At 39.1% G+C, this 21,833-nt stretch overlaps 1 protein-coding gene across 2 annotated transcripts; it reads right to left on the reverse strand.

Annotated features, from left to right (window-relative positions):
• Window positions 1–987: 987 nt before the first annotated feature.
• On the reverse strand, window positions 988–21,087 carry LOC137192356 (solute carrier family 35 member F5-like). Of its 2 annotated transcripts, none has more exons than XM_067602956.1 (16): window positions 20,929–21,087; window positions 20,183–20,280; window positions 19,373–19,514; window positions 18,010–18,159; window positions 16,894–16,956; window positions 16,648–16,729; window positions 16,045–16,235; window positions 15,636–15,717; window positions 14,101–14,188; window positions 11,070–11,134; window positions 10,873–10,977; window positions 10,621–10,780; window positions 10,348–10,438; window positions 9,715–9,869; window positions 6,217–6,317; window positions 988–3,152 (listed from the first exon to the last, which is right to left on the reverse strand). In XM_067602956.1, exons 3-15 carry the CDS (start codon window positions 19,505–19,507, stop codon window positions 6,236–6,238), a joined length of 1,449 nt encoding a protein of 482 aa, XP_067459057.1. In that variant the 5' UTR covers window positions 19,508–19,514; window positions 20,183–20,280; window positions 20,929–21,087; the 3' UTR covers window positions 988–3,152; window positions 6,217–6,235. The 2 variants fall into 2 exon arrangements, with proteins under 2 accessions (XP_067459057.1, XP_067459056.1); XM_067602955.1 differs by having other exon boundaries at window positions 16,045–16,238.
• Window positions 21,088–21,833: the final 746 nt, after the last annotated feature.

Here is a 21,833-nt window from a genome sequence, read left to right on the forward strand (position 1 = left end):
GTGAGTTTTATAATGATCAGACAAACAGTTTCTGACTTGAATGAAACTTTCAGGGTTTGTTTCAGGGACTTCTGTGGACGTATTCTGTTAGTTTTGTGATGATCAGCCCGACAGTTGTTGACTTTGGTCTATTAATGTGCTGAGTCATGTCCTTTTGAAGTTCATAGGTCAATATCTTGAAAACTAGATGAGATATCAATAAGCTTTATGCAGCTTTTGATAAGATTGGTCCAATAACGATCCACAGAAAATTTGGTAGCAATCAGACCAACAGTTTAGGAGGAGAGGAAAAAAAATTAAAAATGGTGGAAAATCTACGTGGACGCAAATGGGCGTGGCTTATATGGGTAGATTCATCTGGACCCATAGAATCCAGGAGAAACCCTAACCCTGATTTTGTTTTTGAGACTTAGGGTTCAGAAGTTATAATCCAAAACATACAGTTTGTTGTTGTAGCGCCCCCGTGTGGCCCAGTGGAGTCGTATTTCTTGGGCAGCATTTGCACAAAACTTCTGATCAATGAGCAAATTCTCATTTCTCTCTCGTTTAGCATCTCACAGGAATCTGTTCCAATATTTCTGAATATTAGTCATAATAAAACAGCACAAAAACAACAAGGATTCATCCCTTCAGGCTCGAACACCTCATTAGACGACATAGTCCGGAGATAACACAGCAAATACATGCAAATATAATCTCAGAGAAATAAACACAGTTTCAACACATCTTAACATTTAAAATGTGTTTTCAAAAGTATGATTCTGTAATGTAACATGAAATTTGACACACAGATTTAAAAAGATATGTTTTAATAGTGCAGTGTAACTATGAAAACAGGCTCGCAAAATAAAAAGGATAATTACAAGAGCTTAAGTTGATAAAAGAGACGTTTCTATTACAGCTTTTCTCATGAGTTTCTTTAAGATCGTATAACAAATTAATTCATGAAACTTAAAAGACAAAGAAACCATTCAGATTTTTTAAAAAAACAAACAAACAAACAAACAAACAAACAGAACAAAGTACCTGAGAAAGAAAAAAATCATATCAATGATTCCACAAGCACCAGTGATAAAGTCAACGTGGGGAAATATCACCACTTGTAATGTGATGATCCTTGAAAAGCTTTCATACTCGCAATCATGACAGAAGGTGGGATGGAAACAAAATAAACAAACAAAACAAACAAAAAATGTAATAATGAACATGAAGTAGACGAGTTTATGTGTCTCACTTAAAGTGCTCAACCTGTTAATTTACCCTCACAGGCGGATTATTACTTCCTCCACTTCATGCGTCCAGTCAGTGACGAGTGCAGTAAAAAAACACTCCGTAGATGATGAAGATGTACAAACAAACACACACACACACACACACACACACAAGTCTGACATTTAACAGGATGAGAGGAACAACATGGACGATTCACCTTCAAACTGTAGTGTTTACATCCTGGATTACGTGACAGACACTGAGGCTACTAAAAGAAATGCTTTTTATCTCATCACAGGAAATCACAAACAGGGTAAATAATTTTTTTTTTTTTTTTTGCTTTTGAAAAATGGAAAAAAAAAAAAAGGATCATATAATCTCAGTTGCAAGTTAAATTTGGCTGATACATAAAACATAAAATAACACATAATCTGAGAAGAGGAATCTTTAGTGGTCATCTGAATTTCACAAACAAAAACATCAATACTTGTGTTAAATGTTCACTGTGTACAGTATTTACACCCATTTATGAAAACCGCTCGTTTTTTTCCGAGCAGACGACCGTTATTGCAGCAAGGCGGTTTGTAGCTTATAGCGGAAGGCTTACTATCAGTTCATATTCATTAAAAAAAACAACAAAGACTATGTCTCTATCACAGTTTGTCTTCATGATCCAGCACTGTCGAGAGGAAGAGGAGGAAGATATGAAAGATGCTTTCTCGTTAACGGTGGGTTGATGTCGTCGTTCTTCACATCCAAAAACATCAGACTAACAAAGGTTTCTCTGACGGAAGAAAATCAAGACGAGTCTCAGACTTGAAGGATATTTTCTGTTAGAGCTGCAACGATTTGGTCGATTAATCGATTTGTTCATCGACAGAAAATTAACCAGCAACTATTTTGATAACCGTTCAATCGTTATTTTTAAAGCAAAAATGCCAAAAATCACTTGTTCCAGATTCTTAAATGTGAGGATTTGATGCTTTTTTTGTCAGATATGATAATAATCTGAATATTTTTGGATTTTGAACAGTTCAGTTAAATAAAATAAGCAATTTGAATATGTTACCTTGAACTGTTTTCTCTATTTTCTGACATTTTGAAGACGAAACTCTTCTGCAGATTAACCGATAATGAGAATTATCATCAGATGCAGCCCTAAATTAAAATATTCAACCCTGTCAGGAAAGTGTTGGCGTCACCTGGAGGCCTTAAAGAGATGAAAAATATCTCACAACACACACACACACACACACCTGGAGGTCACTCTGAGCAGCAGCTCCTGTAGCTGGTTGATTCTAGTCGTACAGATGTGTCACATGGACAATTTGTAAAGAAAGAATCACGGATGAAACGGAAGGAAAATTAGTGCGATGACACTCCAGATGGCGCTAATTTCAACAGATGCAGGTGTTGAAATTAGTGACAGTGCTGCTGTATGTAATTCAAGGAGGCGCTTCACTGATATCCTGCCTCAGTGTGTGTGTGTGTGTGTGTGTGTGTGTGTGCGTGGGTGTAAGCAGGGTTTTGGACAGATTGTCCAGAGCTTCATTGATGAGAACAATCTCCTTTCCATCGATTCAGACCTTTTTTTAAAAAAAAAAAACAAACGCTCCACCTCTATTAGTGTTCTGATCAAGTTCAACATGTACCAGTTCATTTGGTCACATGACACTATTAGTAATCACTGATAATGTCCAGCACCTTGAGTACCATAAGAGTTTCTTTTTTCTTTTTTTCTTTTTTTTTTAAACAGACGCGTCAAAAAAAAAAAAAGAAAAAAAAAAGTAAAAACAGCTCCTCGGTCGAGCGTGTATGTAGAAATGGATGGGCGGTCTGAACACTGTAGAAAATAAATAGCTTTAATCGTAGGCACTGCGGTAGTTCATCGTCTCTGAAAGCTTCCAGATTGTCAGCTCAGCGAGATCCACGTCTGCCACCTTGAGACACAAAAAACAAAAAAAAACAGGATGAGAAAAGTAGAGCCAGACAAGAATTATGTGCAGATTTTATACACGGAAATATCTACAGATCAATTCTTTTAATACTGTTTTTACGTGTATTGAGACACGCTGGTGTTATTTTGCACTTTAAATAAATAAACTTTGACTTTTCTCAACAACATTCAACTGATAATAAGTCATAATGAACATTAACAAGTAATCTATATCACTCTAACAGCTTGATGAAGCCAATAATGTTACTATTAGTAGTTATAAATGATGTACCAGAGTTAGCTCAAAGCTAACTTACATCCGCGGTCATCCCACGATCAAAACATACAACAGCACATCACACACCCACAACGTCAACTAGAAATTAATAATGTAAACTTGTCAAATTAAAAGCAAGACTACCTGCGCTAATAAGTAGAACACAGATGAAATTTACAGAGCTGAGTGGTTTTTAGTAGATTTTATACATATTTTTATACATATTACACGTCTGAAAAGGGCTCAAGTGACAGGGGCTCCAGTATTTTAACATGAAATATATTTAAATTTGAAGTCTTTAAAGGCGTCCTGCTGGTGAACCGACCCATCAGCGGTTAACGTCCAGCCTTACGTTCCCCCGTCTATCTCTCCTCCCTTCATTCCCTCAACTCTACCTCTTTAATCAATAAAAGCCATTAAACAGACGCATTAAATAATTTGGCTACTTTAAGGATTCATTATTCCTCTGCTAGAATTTTATTTCTGTCATTGTAGATAATAAAAATAAATAAATAAATAAATTTTCCTTTTGGTGTTTGAGCATAATATTCAGAGTTGATGGTACTAATGGTTCCAGTATTAATAACATCCTGTTCATTCATCATTTATAAATTCAAAAAAGGGTCTAACTTCTCTAAAATAAGGATTTCTCTTTTTATATTCTTATGAATTGAATATTTTGGGGGTTTTGGACAAAACAAGCAAAGTGAAGATGATAAATTCGGCTCTGATTGGTGTTTTTTTGACACTGTATAGATGAAACAATTAATAAGTTAACTGAAACAAATAATCAAAGAGTGGATCCATAGTGAAATAATCCTCAGTTGCAGCTTCACTTCTATGCATGCGGATCCACAGATGTGACAGACACAAACTCATCTCCTCTGTTAGACGCAACACACCCAGCAGACAAGCTTAAGTCTATCCTAAATTGTACTGTTTTCATTCCCTCCCTCTAACTCCTTTATTAGAAGCCACATGCCGAGTTCAGAAATCTCTCTCTGCCCTGCCGGCAATTACTTTTGCGGCTTTGGGAGGCAGATGAGCAAAGCCTGACTAAACCTATGAATAGTGAAGAGACGCAGACTTTGTGGAGTGGGTGGCCAATCTAAGATTTTAAAATATTTACGTGACGATCATCCTGTCCTGCTCGTCTTCTGTCTCTCTTGATCATCACCATGTCCAAACACTGAGGGCGTCTGACAAATGCATGACAGATGTTCAAAGAGAAACAGCGGCCAGAGAGTCTGAGTTCTCGTTAACTCGTCTGGTCCGGTTTGGAAAACAAGTCTATTCAAAGTTTATCATTAAAGATGCTTTTTAGGGGGGCGTTCTGGGAAGCAGAACAAGCTAAAAATAAAACTTATTATTTACATGAATTACCTTAAATCACCTATTTAGACATCCAGAAAGCATGAATCAACATCATCTTTAGTTTTTGGTTTAACTCCTGAGTGATATATTTGGCTCTTTAAGCTGTTAAATGCTCCTCTGTGTTCAGCAGCTAGTTGTTAACTTTGTGTGTTTGTTGTTTGGTGCTGAGCAGGACGTGGACGGCTGGTTTATTGAAGCTTTTTCCCTGAAAACGGCTGCCTGCTGCGGTTGGAAACGAGGTTGATAAAAAGCGACTATTGTAGGCTGGAAAAGGCTTTAAAGCTGAGAGGAGTTGAGAAGAACAGGAGAGTGATGACTGTCAGAGACTCATTTCATATTAAACATTTGATCCATTATTAACATTAAAAACATAGAGGCTGCAGTTAGTTCAACTGTCACCAAATGAGTCAACAAAGGGCTTTTCATTGGTCTTAATTATATAATGAAGTTGCAGATTACTTAAATCTAGAGCTGCAATGATTAGTTGATTAATTGTTCTTCAAGTTAATCAAGTTTTTCCTCATTCTAATCAAGGATGTAAGAATAGAGGACGTTGTGTTGCTGTACAGATTGTAAAGCCCCTCTGAGGCAAAGTTGTGATATTGAGCTACATAAATAAAAATGGACTTGGCCTGATTAGTCATTGGACAGAAAATTAATTGATTAACTATTTAGATAATTGATTAACCATTTTGAGTCATTTTTTTAAGAAAAAATGTCCAAAATTCTCTGGTCCCAGCTTCTTAAATGTGAATATTTTCTGTTTTCTTTCATCTTCTATGACAGTAAACTGAACATCTTCAGGTTGAGACTGTTGTTCAGGACAAAACAAGACATTTGAGGACGTCATCTCAACATTTTTCACTGTTTTCAGACATTTTATAGACCAAACAATTAATCAATTAATGCAAAAAGAGGCAAAAATGATAAAAATGTCTTGTTTAGTCCACAATCCCAAATATATTCAGTTTACTGTCATAGAGGACTAAAGAAACCAGAAAATATTCACATTTAAGAGTTTTATTATTTTTTTCTCTTAAAAAATTGCTCAGAACTACAGAGCCCTGGAGTGGTCATAGAGAGAGAAAAAAAAAAAAGTATATATCAAGGCCACGTTTTACTACATCGAGCACTTAAAATGCTATGGCGTGCACACAAGATACAAATTCATTCCCATGTTTTTGGTTGATTCGTATGAAATAGCGTTTTGAATCCTCAATATAGTAAAATGTGGCCTCGATAAATATATTTCTTCTCTCTATGAGCAACAAACGATTTATCGATTATCAAAATAGCTGCCGATTCATTTTCTGTCCATCGATTAACCGTTGCAACTCTTCTTCACATTTACACACTAACACACCAGTCACACCAGTCACACCAGTCAAAAGCAGGAAGTAGGAACAGAGTGCTTTACTTTGTGTTTGACCGTTGGATCACGAACAGAAGCTTCCTTCGTTTGGGGAGACGGTGTGTAGAGGAATAAGGCTTTCACACTGCTCGCTGTCTTCCGGCAGTCTGGGGGGGGGGGGGGGGGGGGGGGAAGGAGGGAGGGGGGGGGAAACGAGGTGTCAATCATCATCACAGTCATCATTTTGACAACCATCATTATTATAATCATCCCTCAGCAAATGGGAACAAGCGTTCACAGAAGAATGGAGAGCGTAACTGCCGCAGAGGGGATATTCAGTCAAGCATGTACATCTGATTACAGACTTAATGCGGCGAGGCTGTGAGCTACAAATGGGAGTCTATTGTCCTTGTAAAAATGTCACAGAAGAAAAGACTTTAAGTGTCTGTCAGCGTTAAGGTCAAATCATCTTTTAATGGGTCACATACTGTAACACAATGAAACAACAACAACTCGCTCTCCATTTAAAACTTTGGAAGCTCTCAATTGAAAAACGTTTTCATCACAAAATCACTTCCTGTACAGATTCGAGTGCAATCTCACTTAGGTCCCAGATGTGTTTGTGTATAGAAATAACTTCCATTTGCTTTTAACAAATTCCTAAGAGCAGCACTTCCATCCATTAGGCTTGCACGCCTGTTTACACTCTTTTCTCAATTGCGTCACCAATGCCATAGTAACCGCATTCGATGCTACAAAGACAGATGACTAATAACCTATTGAGAAAAAGAAAGACACCTGGAAGTGACAGTTTTTGGTGTTGATATATTAATGTGATTATTCTGCAGTAGTCAAAGTAATACAGGAAACCCTTTTTTTGTCTCCATTTACTTAAAACAGCAGAAAGTGGCTTTATTTTTTTAGCACCAGTGGTTATGTATTCCTTAAGCAAGTCAAGTTTATCCTTTTAGCCTTATATTATATTATATTATATTAGGCTGTTCATAATCAGGTATTTTATGAACATTAAGTTGCAGAGATTTGAGACTTTCTTGTGATTGATAATCCCTCAGAAAGAACGCTTCATCGCCTTTATGTTTGTTAAAAGTGACACAGTCATGACCTTGTGGTAAAGTTGTATACAGGGACTGAAACCAAGAGTTCAGCATCCCGACATCTGCTCATGTGTCTGGTCGGGTTCGGGATATTTTTTTGTCGGTTGGAGTATTTCCAAATGCACCGTATTGGCCCGAATATGAGACGATATTTCTGAGAAGTGTGGGTTGTCTTTTATTTGACGTGCTCACAAGATCCTTTTCAAATGAAAGTATACTGCTGTAACACCTACAGAGAGCACTGCATTATGGGTAGTTTGTAGCCTCAGTGTTGCTAGGCTAGCGAGTTTCTTCCAGTCTGTTTATGGTGGGTCTGTTATGGTGTTCGGGGTTGGTCGTGCCGAGCCATGCTGGGAGCACTTGAGTCAAGCTGGCACAAGCTGTGATTGTTTTTCCACAGCACAGCACGGCAAAGTAAAACAAGTTGTTTACCTGTTGGAGGTGAGCTGTTAGCAGAAATGCAGAGCCTGTTGTCTTGCAGCTCTTCATCGAACATCTCACTGTGTCCTCTCTACGACTGATTTACTGATCCAATAGCTCCAAATATCTCCAGATCTTGTGTCAAATGGTTTTTTGCATTAAAACAGCACTGTTAACGAAGCTCTTCATATAAATTCTTCACGATTAAAGTCTCCCATTATTTTATCATTTACAAGCTTTTAATTTGAAACAGCAAAACAAGGAAATGTTGGGTTTTCATCAGCGGTGACTTAACACGACTGTGATATGACTGAAAGCGATCAGGAAACAGGACGTTTTCACACCTATAGTTCTTTCGGTCTGGTCAAAATCAGTTGATGAGTTGGTGAACTTGGTTCTGTTTCTTTTCACACAGAGAAAAATCCAAGCGAGTCAAAATGCAGCACCAGAAGCCACGTGAGAACGTTGACTTCACTCATTGATTAGATGTGTCTGGGGTGGGAGCAAGAACATTAACACAGGAGGAAGGTCCTGAAGGAGGTCCACTAACCAAATACAACATACTACAATCCACTAGTCCAGGTTCGACTTCGATTTCCTATAAATTCTTCACGATAAAAGTCTCCCATTAATCACTTTATCATTTAAAAGCTTTTAATTTGAAACAGCAAAACAAGGAAATGTTGGGTTTTCATCAGCAGTGACTTAACACGACTCCAATATGACTGAAAACGATCAGGAAACAGGACATTTTCACACCTATAGTTCTTTCGCTCTGGTCCAAATCAGTTGATGAGTTGGTGAACTTGGTTCTGTTTCTTTTCACAGAGAAAAATCAGAGCGAGCCAAAATTCGACACCAGAAGCCACGTGAGAACGTTGACTTCATTCATTGGTCAGATGAGTCTGGGGCGGGAGCAAGAAAATTAACACAAGAAGAAGGTCCACTGACGAAATACAACATACTACAATTCACTAGTCCAGGTTCGACTTTGATTCAGTTTCTGGTTGATCAAGGTTGGGTCACGTTCCCACCACAAACTAACTGCTCCAGAGTTCATTTGGGACCGGACTGAGACCACCTCCTCTGAGGCGTCTAGGTGCGGTTGTTTTGGTCTACGCCCGAGTGCGATTACTGTGTTCACACCTGCCCAAACGAATCGCACCAAGAGGGAAAATGATCCAGAGGTCGAGTTAACCAGACTAAAAAGTTAAGGTACAGATATCTGAAAGTACAAACAGGGACGCAGGAGACAAACTAAACATCAAACCACAAAAATTCAGTTAGAAGCTACAAAAGTACTGAGAGCTGAACACAGAGACTAAAATAAAACAGCTTTCTCTCTGATCTCCAGCAACGACGTGAGTTGAGTCAGCTTGTCTGAGGGGAGGAGAGGTGTCACATCACAGGTCGGTCGGCCGCTGTCAGCCCTGCCAGCGAGCACGACTGCAGCAGCGCGGCTTGGTTATCCCCTGCTGTGAGGCTGTAGTGGCGACATATTTTATCATGGGTTGGCCTAGCATGGCACAGCTTAACTCAGCACTAAAAGTGTTTTCTTAGCTCGGTTTAACCTGCAAGAGTTTCTGGAGGTTGTCTGAAAAGTGGTGTCAGCTGGAGAAAATAATTTCAACACTTGTAACAGTCTGACTGGACGGAGTGTCAAAGCTACATAAATGAGGGTCTTACATTCTGCTTTAATGATATTATTTCCTTCAAGGAGGAAAACTCTTCAACTTGGATAAATAGTAACTCTGGGAAACTTTCCCAACAGGACAAGTGTGAAGTGACAACTGTTTGAAAAGCGGAGTCGTCTTATATTCAGGCCAATACGGTAATTCATCAAGAAAATCATGAGAAAGCCTTTCCATAGCAATTATATAACTTTGTCTTTTAAAAAGAAATAACATTAATAATCACAAAATTACAGCCTTGTGTCCCAGGTTGGGTCGGGTCCAGCAGGTGCTTTAACTTTTGAGAATTAGATGCCAAATGCAAATTTTTTTTTAACTAACAAAATTACTGTTTGTACCTCTGAATGCGATGTTTCCTCCAGATGAAGGCGTATACTCTCCTCAGCCCCACCAAGACAGGGTCCCAGTTGTTATAGTGACATAAGAGCGCAGCGATGAAGAAGGAGAGGAAGACAGGAACCGCCCCGGCAAAAAATAACCACGAGAAACGCACCTGTCAACACAAAAAGCAAACGGTAATTTTTTTTTTACACTTTCATTGCTGGACTTCAGATTATTAGAATAAGTTATAAAAGTATGTTTAAATACGACAAATTATATGATCCTCTCCTTGGAAAATATTTACTATAACATTAAATTGATTAAATGATGTGTAATGTGTATTTAATGATTTTCGTGTAAAATAACATGACTTCCAGTAATCCCAAAATGACTCGTAACCAACATATTAACCAACACTGGGAAGACTGGATGAAACACTGGGGAGTTTGGTTAAAACTAACATGACAAACATTCATAAACATTTCAAGATAAATGTTTAAACAAACTGAAATTATCAGGACTTTTCTTCATTTTGCAATCTGCTCTGGTCTTCTCTCCGCAAAACTGGAGTCTTGCCAGTACCAAACAAACAACATGGTGAAACTTATTTCAAACTATGATTGCTAAGTAGCTCAAGTGGGGAAACAAACCTTCTGCATACAAATATCTGCTATAATAGAGAGCGGGATGGTGAGGCTGAGAGCCAGAGTCCCGATTAGAGATGATGTGAGGAAACAGCCCCTGTGGAGAGAAAGAAACATTACTGGTCACATTGTTGAAATTGTGTATATAAGTCCAACAAATACAACAGTTTAGACTTTCAGTATAGAAAACTGCTCCAGTAAAAGCACCAAACGTCCTTATGAAGATGTAATTCGGTGTCAGGAGTTGTGACGTGAACACATTATGGGTCAGGTGCTCACCAGAGCCAGAGGAACTCCGAGAGAACGGTTCCGATGAGCCCGTTAATGAGGATGTACGTCCACACCAGCTGGCTGGGAAGCTCGAAGGCCTCGAAGCCCGTGTAGTGCAGCAGGAGGAAGCCGGGCCACAGCAGCAGCAGGTTGAACAGACCCACAAACCCTGGAACGGAAACACAGGAGTATCACATTTAGACCGCTCTGAACACGACCTCCGTCAGCCACAGCGGTGGCGACAACAGAGTATCTGCTTACCGAAGAACATAGGAATGTCGAGCTTATCCTCCCGATCCACTCGTCTCTTTATCATGACGATGTAGACGGCGTACAGTATCGCCCCGGCCAGTGACCACAGAGAACCTTCAGGAAAAAAACGTTTAGAAAGAAGGTTTAAAACTCTATTCATTCAACAGTATTTAAGAAACCGGTGGTGACGTGACGTGAGCAGATACCTGAGACGCCTTTCTCATCGGGGTTGTCCATGCTGGAGAGGCTGACGAGGGCAACGCCTCCCATGCTAAACAAGAGAGATACAAACATGAACAGGCAGGTAAACAAGACTGTTTGTTCAGGGCTGCTTCTGCCAAAAACCAGCTCTTCTCCGTTTTAAAGTCCTTAGCTTAGCATAAAGACTAGAAATGGGGGGGGGGGGGGGGGGGGAATCAAAATCAGCCAACCAGAACCTGTACCAGCAGAGTTCTGTAAAAAGGAATTGTGGTTTTTACACTGGATTTAACAAATGAGATATAACGTGTTAATTAGTGAGCTTTAAAAGGTGTTGGTGGGCTTTTTGAACTTTAGAGAGAGCCACGCTAGCTGTTTCCCCGTTTCCAGTCTTTATGCTAAGCTAAGCTAAGTCTCCTGGTTGTAGATTCATATTTACAGACATGAAAGTGGTAACGATCAAGAAAACAAATAAGCATATTTCCCAATTTCCCCCCATTTTAAAAACAGACCTTACAGCCTTATACAAAAATTATGCCATGCTGCAATAGGACAAGATGATAGGGTCAATAAAGGGTCAATACATTAAATCCTGTGTTCAAAGTTTATATTTTAGTTCTGAATGTGGCGTTAGAAGAAAGATCAGGACATCACAAAGACAAGTATCCTCTGGCGACCATGAATACTGTATCTACAACATATTTTAAGGAAATCTGTCCAGTAGTTGTCAAGATGCTGCACTCCAACTTGATCTGAACCTTATGCGTCTTTAATGGGGTTAGAAAAAAAGAGATTTCCACCTCCTCCAGTAGAGACGTCATTAAATCATGTTGATTTATTCTGTCACAAATCATAGTGCATAACCAGAGATGCTGTTCTGTGTTTACACTGCTTAAACTACTTATCACAGCTAAAGTCTTGTGACAAAACAAGATTAGAATAAACTGATTCATGCTTTTATCTCCAGCAAAGTTGATCACCGCAATCGACTTGTGACAAGACTTCCTAAAAAAGACCATCAGACACCTGCAACTTACTCAAAATTCAGTTCTGACCAAAACCAACAGGACAGACCACATCAACCCAGTCTTAAAGTCTCTACACTGGTTTCCAGTAACCCACAGATATTTATTACTCATTTATAAATCTCTACATGGAATTTGGCCCCTGAATATATGACTGATATGCTTGAGCAATATAACCCCGGATCACCAGGGAGTGAACTGATAGTAAAATCTAAACAAAGGGGGGAAACATTTTTCAGTCATTATGCAGCACTGAGCCGGAACCAACCGCCTGATGGTCTCAGGAAGCCTCGAAATCAAGACTATAACCTCATTGTCCTCAGGAGCTTTTAACTCAATGCCCTTAAAATTCAAGGTCTTAATATTGTTGTAATATTTTTAATCTTATTTTATTTCTATATCGATTTTATATCTTTTACTTTGCTTCTGTTTTAACTTTGTGTTGCTTTAAATGTAGATTCAGTGATTCTGGAGAAAGACTGTTCAACACACGTTTTGTTAAAGTCAGTGAATATCTCCTCACAGTCCGCTAGCTGTCCCTTCTGTGTGTTCATACACAGCAGCAGTGGCAGTGGCTCTGTGAATGGGGAAACAAACACATGCTATTCCAGCCAATCAACAGCAGGGGGCGTTCATGCTCGTGCTCGTGCACAGGACAGGACAGGACAGGACGGGGAGAAGTCATCAGAGCAGCTGTCTGTGTGAGGACGTGACGAGTCTCCCGTCTCCAGCAGCCATTGATCGGTGGGAGAGAGAGAGAGAGAGGCTGTGGCCAATTCACATAAGAGTGTTTACTCACAGAACAGATACGCTTCCGTTTTATTAAATGTATTAATCCACACTGCATCCAAAACAGTCTCACAGAGAACCCCTGTGTTTTTTTTTTACGCTCCGAGTCTGTTTCTGACACGTTTAGCGAAGCGTGATCAGAGCAGGCAGCTGTTTAAATCACACAAATATCCTGCTGTATATGTGGGTTTTTTTTAACTTATTAACTGTATCAGTGAATCAATAAATACAAACACTGTTGATTTCTTCCCACGGAGCCAACGTGCAAACTGTTTTGGTTCAGTAAGTGTCTGCTGTCAGTCGGCACGGTGCAGGCAGTTTGTCCGGCCGCTGCAGCTGACAGACGGCTGCTTCTGTGGACGGAGACGAGAAGTTGGGGGAGGCTGCAGAGAGGCGGAGAGTCTGGATGGACTGTTCCTCTCACACGAACATGTGTGAGAGGAACAGCTGACGCATCACTCTGGATTACAACATATTTCTTGTTTGGTCATCGCCATGGCAATGCACGTCCGTGAATTTGGGTGGCGGAGCTTCTGATGGGGTGTATTTGTTTGGGTGTTTAGTTCAAATATCAACAGTCTTTCTCCAGAACTACTGACTCTACCTTTAACTTCTCTGTGCGACACCTTGAATCTACCTCTGTGTAATAAATAAATAAAACCGCCTGATCTCTGACTACTCGGTGAGAAAATGACTTTGAGAAAACGACCATGTCGGGTCAGACACTGATCACCGTGATGAGTTTGAACAGTCTGCTAACAATACTCAACAAGAGAGATTGGATTTTGTGGACCCACATGGCGTCAAATGTACTCAGATGTAATTACCACAAGCTGAGAGGAACGAACCGCGCCGACTGTGTTCATCATAATGAAAGGATAATTCACCCTGTGAAACAGTGCAACTGGATCCACAGACGATACTTGTTAGCACAGTAAATCCATTGTTAGTTTGAGTCTTTTCATGAGATTTGATAATAAAAAAAGATAAAATACCACCAGCTGTATCTTTTAAGCTCTTGGTTGATACAATAACACTGAATTTCAACAGCTAAAAAAACTTTTAGAAAATAGAAAGCATGGGAGATACATTACAGAAGCACAAACAACATAAAACAATACATCAACTCATGCAAATACACTGAACAAAGTACTGAAACTTCCCAGCATGCCCTCCTCCCCTCAAACACCAGCACTTTCATTCAGCAATTTCATTAAGCACTTACCTCAGAGCCACGGCTAACAGTTTGGACAAGGTGAAACGGTCACTGCTGTTACTGGGAAATATGGCTGCCAAGATGAGCGTAAACAGACCTGAAGAGGGAAAGAACAAGAGTTCAATCAGACAGCTGATAGTACTTTCCTTCAGGTTAAAATAACGTATGATGGCCAACAAGACGTAACCTTTTTCAATCCATTTTCACTTCAGTCTTCAAGTCAAGTTTATCTATAGGGCTCATTTAAAGAGGACATATCATACTTTTTGTAATTTCCTGTTATTTTTACACTGTTATGATGTTGAATGTCAATTTTAAACATCGTCAAAGTTACAGAACGTGTGGTGGACGTATGTTTAAGTAGCCTTTGTTAATAAGGTTTTTACATAGGTTGTTCAACGGGTTGTTTGTGTCGTCCACTCGCATATTTCGGATCTGATTCGGGCTCAAACAGGTACGGATGTATTTGGGAAGTTTATATTTTGAGTAAAGAAAGCTGGCAGAAGTCATGGATGTATAAAGAGAACTGGATACAGCGTCGGAGGCGGGGCCCCGTTCATTCCTATGAAAGTTGCTCATTGGTGCATGAAGCCAAAAAAGTTCGACTTCCGCGTATAAAATTACCCAGATCTTCCGGGTTCATTGGGCCCATAGAGCCCAATGTGGCTCTTTTAGGCTTTTGGACCAAACGGATCAAATTCTGGTAGTGAGACGAGTCATTTTGTGGGGGTTGTTATACTTAAAAAAAATTGTCCGCTGATTTATGGACGTCTCTTTCACAATGTCAGTCTATGGGAAAAAGTCTTTTAGGGCCCAATAGCGTCACGTGACGTTGTAATTACACCATTTGGCTTCACAGCCCGGTGCTGTTCCTGGGGGCTTGGCAGAAGTCTGCTGAGGGGCAGCTTCCAAGAATTGGCCAATCAGAATAGAGCGGGTTCATCAGGAGGTGATCATCTGTTTCAGACAGAGGCTGAACTGAGGGGCTGCATAAAGGACCAGTATAAGATAAATAAGGAGTTTTTACCTGTAAATCATGCAAAGATATTCCAAAGAGCCCCAGAATATAAACATAGACCTGGAGGTGCAGCAGGTGTTGACTAAAGTGCTTTACAGAGAAATTTTAAAATAGAGGCAAATAATTATATAAAAAAATAGTGACTGTAGCAGACAAAATTTAAACTATTTTATCATTATATTAAAACTAAAGGGGACTCAAAGACAACAGATCTTTAGCTGGAATTTAAAAGTGGAGATAGATGGGGGAAGATCTGACTAAGAACATTAAACATGGAGGAGTAACTGGATGCAGAATATGGGCTGAGGAGATCAGAGACGTAGGCTGCATAGCTTTAAAAATAAATAACAGAATCCTAAAATCAATTCTGTATTTCACTGGTATCAAGGAGACGTGGTCTTTCTTCTTGGAACCAGTGAGGAGTCTCGCTGCTGCATTTTGCATTTTGAGCTTGTAAAACTGTCTCCAGATCTCCAGATGACAGAAAAGGTTTTATTTTTTGCTGTCAAAGAGGTACAATAGTCACCTGAGGTGGATGACAGAATGTTGACGATGGCGACCTGCGTGTCAGACAGAGCTTCCTGATACGACAGGTTAGCCAGGAACCACTGGAGGAGGAACAGAGGATAGAAAATGTGACATACGGTATATCAGAAACATCTTATAACTTCTGACACAGGAACAAAAAAAAAAATGTATGTAACCTTTCTTTGTGGTTGTTTTGTCTTGTATTATATACTCACCAAGCACTTTATTAGGAACACTTGTGCAATCTAACGTAATCCAACACAACAGCTCTGCCAGAAATCGTACTTTTACGAGGCAGAAAGTTGATAATTCTACTTTACATTGGTTTCAATCCTCAATCCTCACCGCTAGATGCCACTAAATCCTACAAACTGTACCTTTTAATTCAAAAGCGAACTTGTACTCACCACGAAGCAGAAGAAGAAGCTGATTTTGGCTACATCGGTGACGGTTAGCTTGCCCACCGTGCGCAACATGGCCTCATGGTCCTTGGCGGCTGGGTAGGACATACGGGACAGTTTGGCCTCCAGGGCTTGAGTAGAGGGCAGCTGACGCACCTCCATTATGTTACTAAAACGCACTCGCTGCTTTTTGGAAGCTGCTGGAAGGTAGAAAAGGAGAGAGAGGAGTGAACGATGGAGGCAGAGAGAAACACGTCTTATTGTACTGATGCACTAATGTTGCACTAATGCATCAGTTAAGTGTGATAAACTGATATCCAAAAACAGTTTTTTCCACTGCTCTGCGAAGGGAAAACAGTGTAATCCTCATGTTTGGTTTGAAAGTATGACGGTATGTGAAAGAGAACAAAGTTTGATAGTCAGAAAGCTGTTTCTAATAGTAAATACTGTATTTTCATAGCTCAGCAGCGCCTTCTGTTGGTCAAATGTCATATTTCAACAATGAAATGAAATGAATGAATGAATGAAAATACTCATGAAGTCTTTAAAACAATCAGAAGTGCTTCATGTTCTCTTTTAAAACAGAGACGACGTCAGCCGTGTACTCACAAGATTCACAGTCTCCAATTAAACAATTTGAGTGATCTGCAGGGACGTCCTGGAACTTCACCGGCACATACAGCGGTTCACTCTGCACCACAGGGAAAGAAAGTCGGTTATTTATAGCTGTTAAAAGAGTTGGAAGCTGCTGCTGCTACACCAACCCTTAAAAAAGTGACTCCTCCACTGCCGACAGATTAGCCGTCAACACACGTTACACCTTCAACTAGTAGAGTCTTTATTTAAACTACGTACCAAACAGTTGTTCACAGTGGTGTCAGTGGTGCAGGAGGCAAAGTAGGCCTCAGCATCAGCAAACTGTAGAAAGATGCAATTAAAAAAAAAAAAAAAAATCAACTTACAGATGATAAACAAAAATCTGACTTCATAGGACGGGTTCACAACAGTCAGGAGCCCAAATGAACATTAAAACCTGTTTTTCTTGCTGTAATCATTAGAAGATCCCTTCATAATGCACTTACAATATATAAGTGATGGGGAACAAAATCCACAGTCCTCCTTCTGTGCAAAAATGTATTTAAAAGTTTAACATCCACATGGGTCAAATCAAGTCAACATCTTTCAAAGTTACAGTCTTTTTACAGCTAAATTCCCTTTTCTTGTTACGATCCTTCAACTGCAGCTGAATAACACTGTCCTTGGACGCACAAAAAAACCCTGTAAGATATCCACGTTATTGGACTGACTCAGACTGTCAAAGCTTTATATTATCTGCAGATAAACTTTTAAATACATTTTTGCAGAGAAGGACTATGGATGTACATTGTAAGTGCATTATGAAGGGATCTTCTAATGGTCCGTATGAACAGGAGGAACCTGTTTCAGTGCTCATTCGGTCATCTGACTGCTGTTTTAAAGAAGACTTGAAAAACTCGTCCTTTTAACTATTTACATTTTGTCTTAAAGGACAGATTCACTGTTTTACAACCCAAGCTCTGTTAAAATGTTGTTTGCAATCATTTCTGAATGTGAATAGCACAAAAAAATCATTTTATTTGCAAGAAAAGAACCTTTTAACTGGACTAAAACACGGTCCAACGTGACAGTCTTTTAGGATTTGAAAAAACAGGATCATCTGCTTATTGAAGTGTAGCCAGACTGACTCACCGATCACAAAAACAGTCACTTCTTATAATGTTTTCTACAGCTTTCAAGCAGATGTCACAAGAAAGAAAGAAAGGATGGTTTCTTGCAGCAGGACTTCTCAAAATTACACCTATCAGATGTTGTGAAATGCAAAGTCTTAAATAAAAAAAAACACATTTAGTAAGGAGTGGGTTGAAAAACAGTGAAGTTATCCTTTAAGAGAGTAGCGCCCTCATGTGGTGAGAGTGTAGTTTGACTACTTACAAACGCAGAGTGCCGGCGTTTCAAAGTGCCGGTACACTGCTGCCTCCAGGGCCGCCACAACAGGAAACCCAGCAAATACAGCACAAACATGGAGGTTTTGGTGAAGGTGCTGAAGAAGGGTTTGTTGTACTCCTGTCGCTTGAAAATGTACTGCGGGAAGAATAAACAGGAGAAAGCAGTTTGTTTATTAGTCGACCGACGTGCGTTGCAGGCTGGAAAGACTTCATTTTTATGCCTTCGAGCAGCAGGTTCGGCTCCACAGGTCTGCACTCTCAATTTAAATATGTTTAACCTCATTTTCCCCTCACAGGGCTCTCCTGCTGTTTACTGTACTGTGTGTTCTTTTGCATTTCTAGTTTGTCCAGTTATATTTATAGTATAGAGCACAGGAGGAAAGTAATATAACCTAACACTTGATACTTTCATTCCACAACATTGCAGAGGGAATCGCTGCGTTTTTAATCTAGTAAATCTCTCTGATTGCTTTGAGATGGTCTCTAACTTTAACTGTCCAGCAGGTAATTAGAGCACCTATAATGTTCAACACATCAATAATTTAACATTATAAAAAAGGGAACACTTAGCATTTTATTACTAATATGAGTAAACTTACATATTCCTCAAATCTCAAACTGTTTATAGTTCAAAATAATTCTTATCGTTATAAATCCTCAGCTCCACTTTTTCCACAATCTTTAACTTTTAACTGTCTTTAATAAGAATTAACTTGTATGTTCATTTATGAAATGTTATTTCAGCGCTAAAATGGAATGAAAAAGACTAATTCAAGCATTTATTCATATTCTAGACAGTCTGAACATCTTCATTTATGTTTCAGTAATGTGGATAAATCTTCATTTAGATAAAAAGGCTGTTTTGTGGAATTCATTCTCTTTCTTCTTTACTTTGAAATAGACTTTAAACTCCTCATTAGTCTCACTTAATGTAATTCTGTTTATCTTGTCTTGAGTTTTTAGGAGAGATCACTTTGAATTCATGTATAGCTGAGTATATGCAGTTTTTTTTTTTACTAAAATTAAAAAATATCTTTTTAATGTACAAATAAATAAAAAACAATTAATTAAACATAAGTAAAAATTTAGATTTTGGACTTTCACGTCTAACGGCGCTGCAGTAGTGATATTCACTAGTTAAGGCTTTGAGTACTTTATCAACCACATGTTCGAGGGCAGAAGGGCAAAGTTATGTCATCCAAACGGTTCAAACACATAATCAAGTTCCTGATCCCAGAACATCTCAACACACTCTGGTAATTGAGTACATCTGCACCTCCTCTCTCATTTCATTACTGTAACCCATTTTGCACCAGCAGGTTTGGGAAAACTGAGCGACTGTGACTTACCGATGTTAGCTCTGAAGAAGCTACCCAGATGACATCCACCAGCAGGAGTATCACCACCCCGAGCGCCATTCGTCTCCGCTGGGCTGCCGAGCTGCCCTGAGAGCTCATCCGGTTCATAATGAACACCCACTCCATCGGGACGCTGGTGATAAGAGATGCATGGATGAACACATGAATGACTTCATAGGTTCTAACAGTGTCACAGTTAGTCAGCTCTGTGTCTCATAACGTACTCAAAATACAGAAATCATGCAAATATGATGTATAACATGTTGCAGATATTCTGTTATGGCAGCACATGTCAACAACTTAAAATTTGGGCTGAAACATTGTCAACTATTAATTAGATTAGCCAATTGACAGAAAATTGATCACAAACTATTTGGACAAATTGTTTTAAGCCATTTATCAAACTCAGAAACCAAACATTTACTGGAACCAGCTTCGAAAATGTGAGGATTTCCTGCATCTCTCTATTTTATATCTTTGCAAATTTAATATCTTTGTGTTTTGGACTGTTGGTCTGACAAAAAAAATGCAACTCGAAGACATCGGCTTGGCTTCAGAGAAATTGTGATGGGCTGTTTAGCTCTGTTTCATTACATTAAGTAGTCTAAAGTGACGATTAACAACAGCCTCTCAAAGCCTCTCTGATCGTGCGGGACTGTGACAGTGAACACAACAGCCAGTGTCAACACAAACCTGTCATACTGGTCAATAATCCAGCAAGCCAGAGTTGTAGTAAAACAGCATAAAAGTAAAAGATACAATACTCTAAGAGCAAAAGCATTTTCACATTGCAATACGCACCTGTTTAACGAGTAAATTTACACTGAAATGTTCTTTCCAGATGTCAGCTCAGTCAGTGTGAGTCAAGACCAACCAGGCGGCTCACAGTGGACATAAACCTGCCACAAAAAGAAAACAGAACTGATGTCACTCTGTACTGCACTGTTTCTGCAACGTCTGAGCAAACAGCAGTGGAAATGCTACGTGACTGTAAAGCCACCAAAGACTTATTAAAGAAAAATATGTTTGCATGTCGACTTTCCTGGGTGATAAATGCAAGTATTGCAATAAGTGCAAAGTGGCTAAATATCAGCTGTGGATGGCTGCAGGTTTAGCAGAGTGTGTAGAGCTGTACTGTAAGAAACACATCATAATAGTCAGTAAATATGCAGTTTTCCATCTGGTACCGTGTAGCTATGAGTAAATCCAGATTAAACTTCTCGTGGTGAGTTGAGCTGCCTCCTCAACGACTGAAAGCTAACGAAATAGCTTGCAAGCTAGCTGTTTTAGTAGCAATTTAACTGTTACAGACTAGAGGTCAGCAACTACTGTTTAGTGTTTAAATGTAACGTTAATAGTTCATAGAAAGGCGTCATGCAAGTCCAGCTAATCTGTCTAGTTAACATGAGTCAGTCACGTTAACATTGTTGTGCAACGTTTAGTTGTTTATCAATGTCAGAAAACTAACGTTGACGGGCTAGCTAAGCGCTAACCAGCTTGTATTGATTAAGAAATAAAAAAATGCTCAATTAAGGTGCTTTTCTTACCTGCATGCGAGAAGAAGTCATTTAGTTTGCGTCATTGTTTACTTTTCTTTTCATCTATTGCTCAAATATCGACAAAATCACAGTTACTGCGATAAACTTATTGACAGCCCAGTGGTTGTAAACATTAGCACACCCTCTTCTTGATCAGGTGACATCACTTATGTGGTGCAGAGATTTCTGGGAAATGGTGTCTTAAAGTGGCGAATATTAGATAGATAGATAGATAGATAGATAGATAGATAGATAGATAGATAGATAGATAGATAGATAGATAGATAGATAGATTTAACTGTGTACTCTTCTAATACAGGACAAGGTAATTTAGCAGAGAGTGAAGGCTCAGTGAACATAGCTTGTGTTCATTTTTTAAGTTTATGTCTTAAATAACAATCTTGACTTTAAAAATAAGAATTACATTTAGTCATTCTCTTCACAGAAATTGATGAGATATGATATACTGTATTTATTTAGTTTTCTTAGACCCCTTCAAATCAAGAAGGCCTTGTGGCCCACTGTGAAGCCTCTAGTGGGGGGCGGGACCCCGAGGTTGGGAATCAGTGTGTTTGAAGACAGACTTGAAAAAATTGTGAACCTGTCCTTTCATGCTGCATGTTAAATTCAGTTTTAATTTCAGTTCAAAGGGGCTTTATTGACATAGTAAACAGACGTTGTGAAATAAAAACGACAACAAAAAATGCACATAAATAGAAGAATTTTTGCTATTAGAAATGTATATACAGTGGGCTCCAAAAGTTGGACACCACTAGTCAAGATACTTCTATTTTGCATTTGTTTTGAATGTAATACTTTTTTTTCATTACAAATGATAATATCAGCTTAACAATTTGAGTTGAACAAGTTGAATCTTGTAGTCTTGTGTTCTTTATTTAGCAAACTCTGTATCT

This window comes from Thunnus thynnus, chromosome 11, assembly GCF_963924715.1.
Source record: "Thunnus thynnus chromosome 11, fThuThy2.1, whole genome shotgun sequence".
Classification (NCBI taxonomy): Eukaryota; Metazoa; Chordata; class Actinopteri; order Scombriformes; family Scombridae; genus Thunnus; species Thunnus thynnus.

Bases quoted from the DNA above. Each gene is read 5' to 3' on its own strand.
- LOC137192356 (XM_067602955.1), bottom strand. From the start codon at position 19,507: ATGGAGTGGGTGTTCATTATGAACCGGATGAGCTCTCAGGGCAGCTCG. The intron at 16,957-18,009 runs GTAAGTAGTCAA...ATCTTTCTACAG, and splicing joins AACGCCGGCACTCTGCGTTT to TTTGCTGATGCTGAGGCCTA. The intron at 14,189-15,635 runs GTGACTATTGTA...TTCCCTCTTCAG, and splicing joins CATTCTGTCATCCACCTCAG to GTCTGTTTACGCTCATCTTG.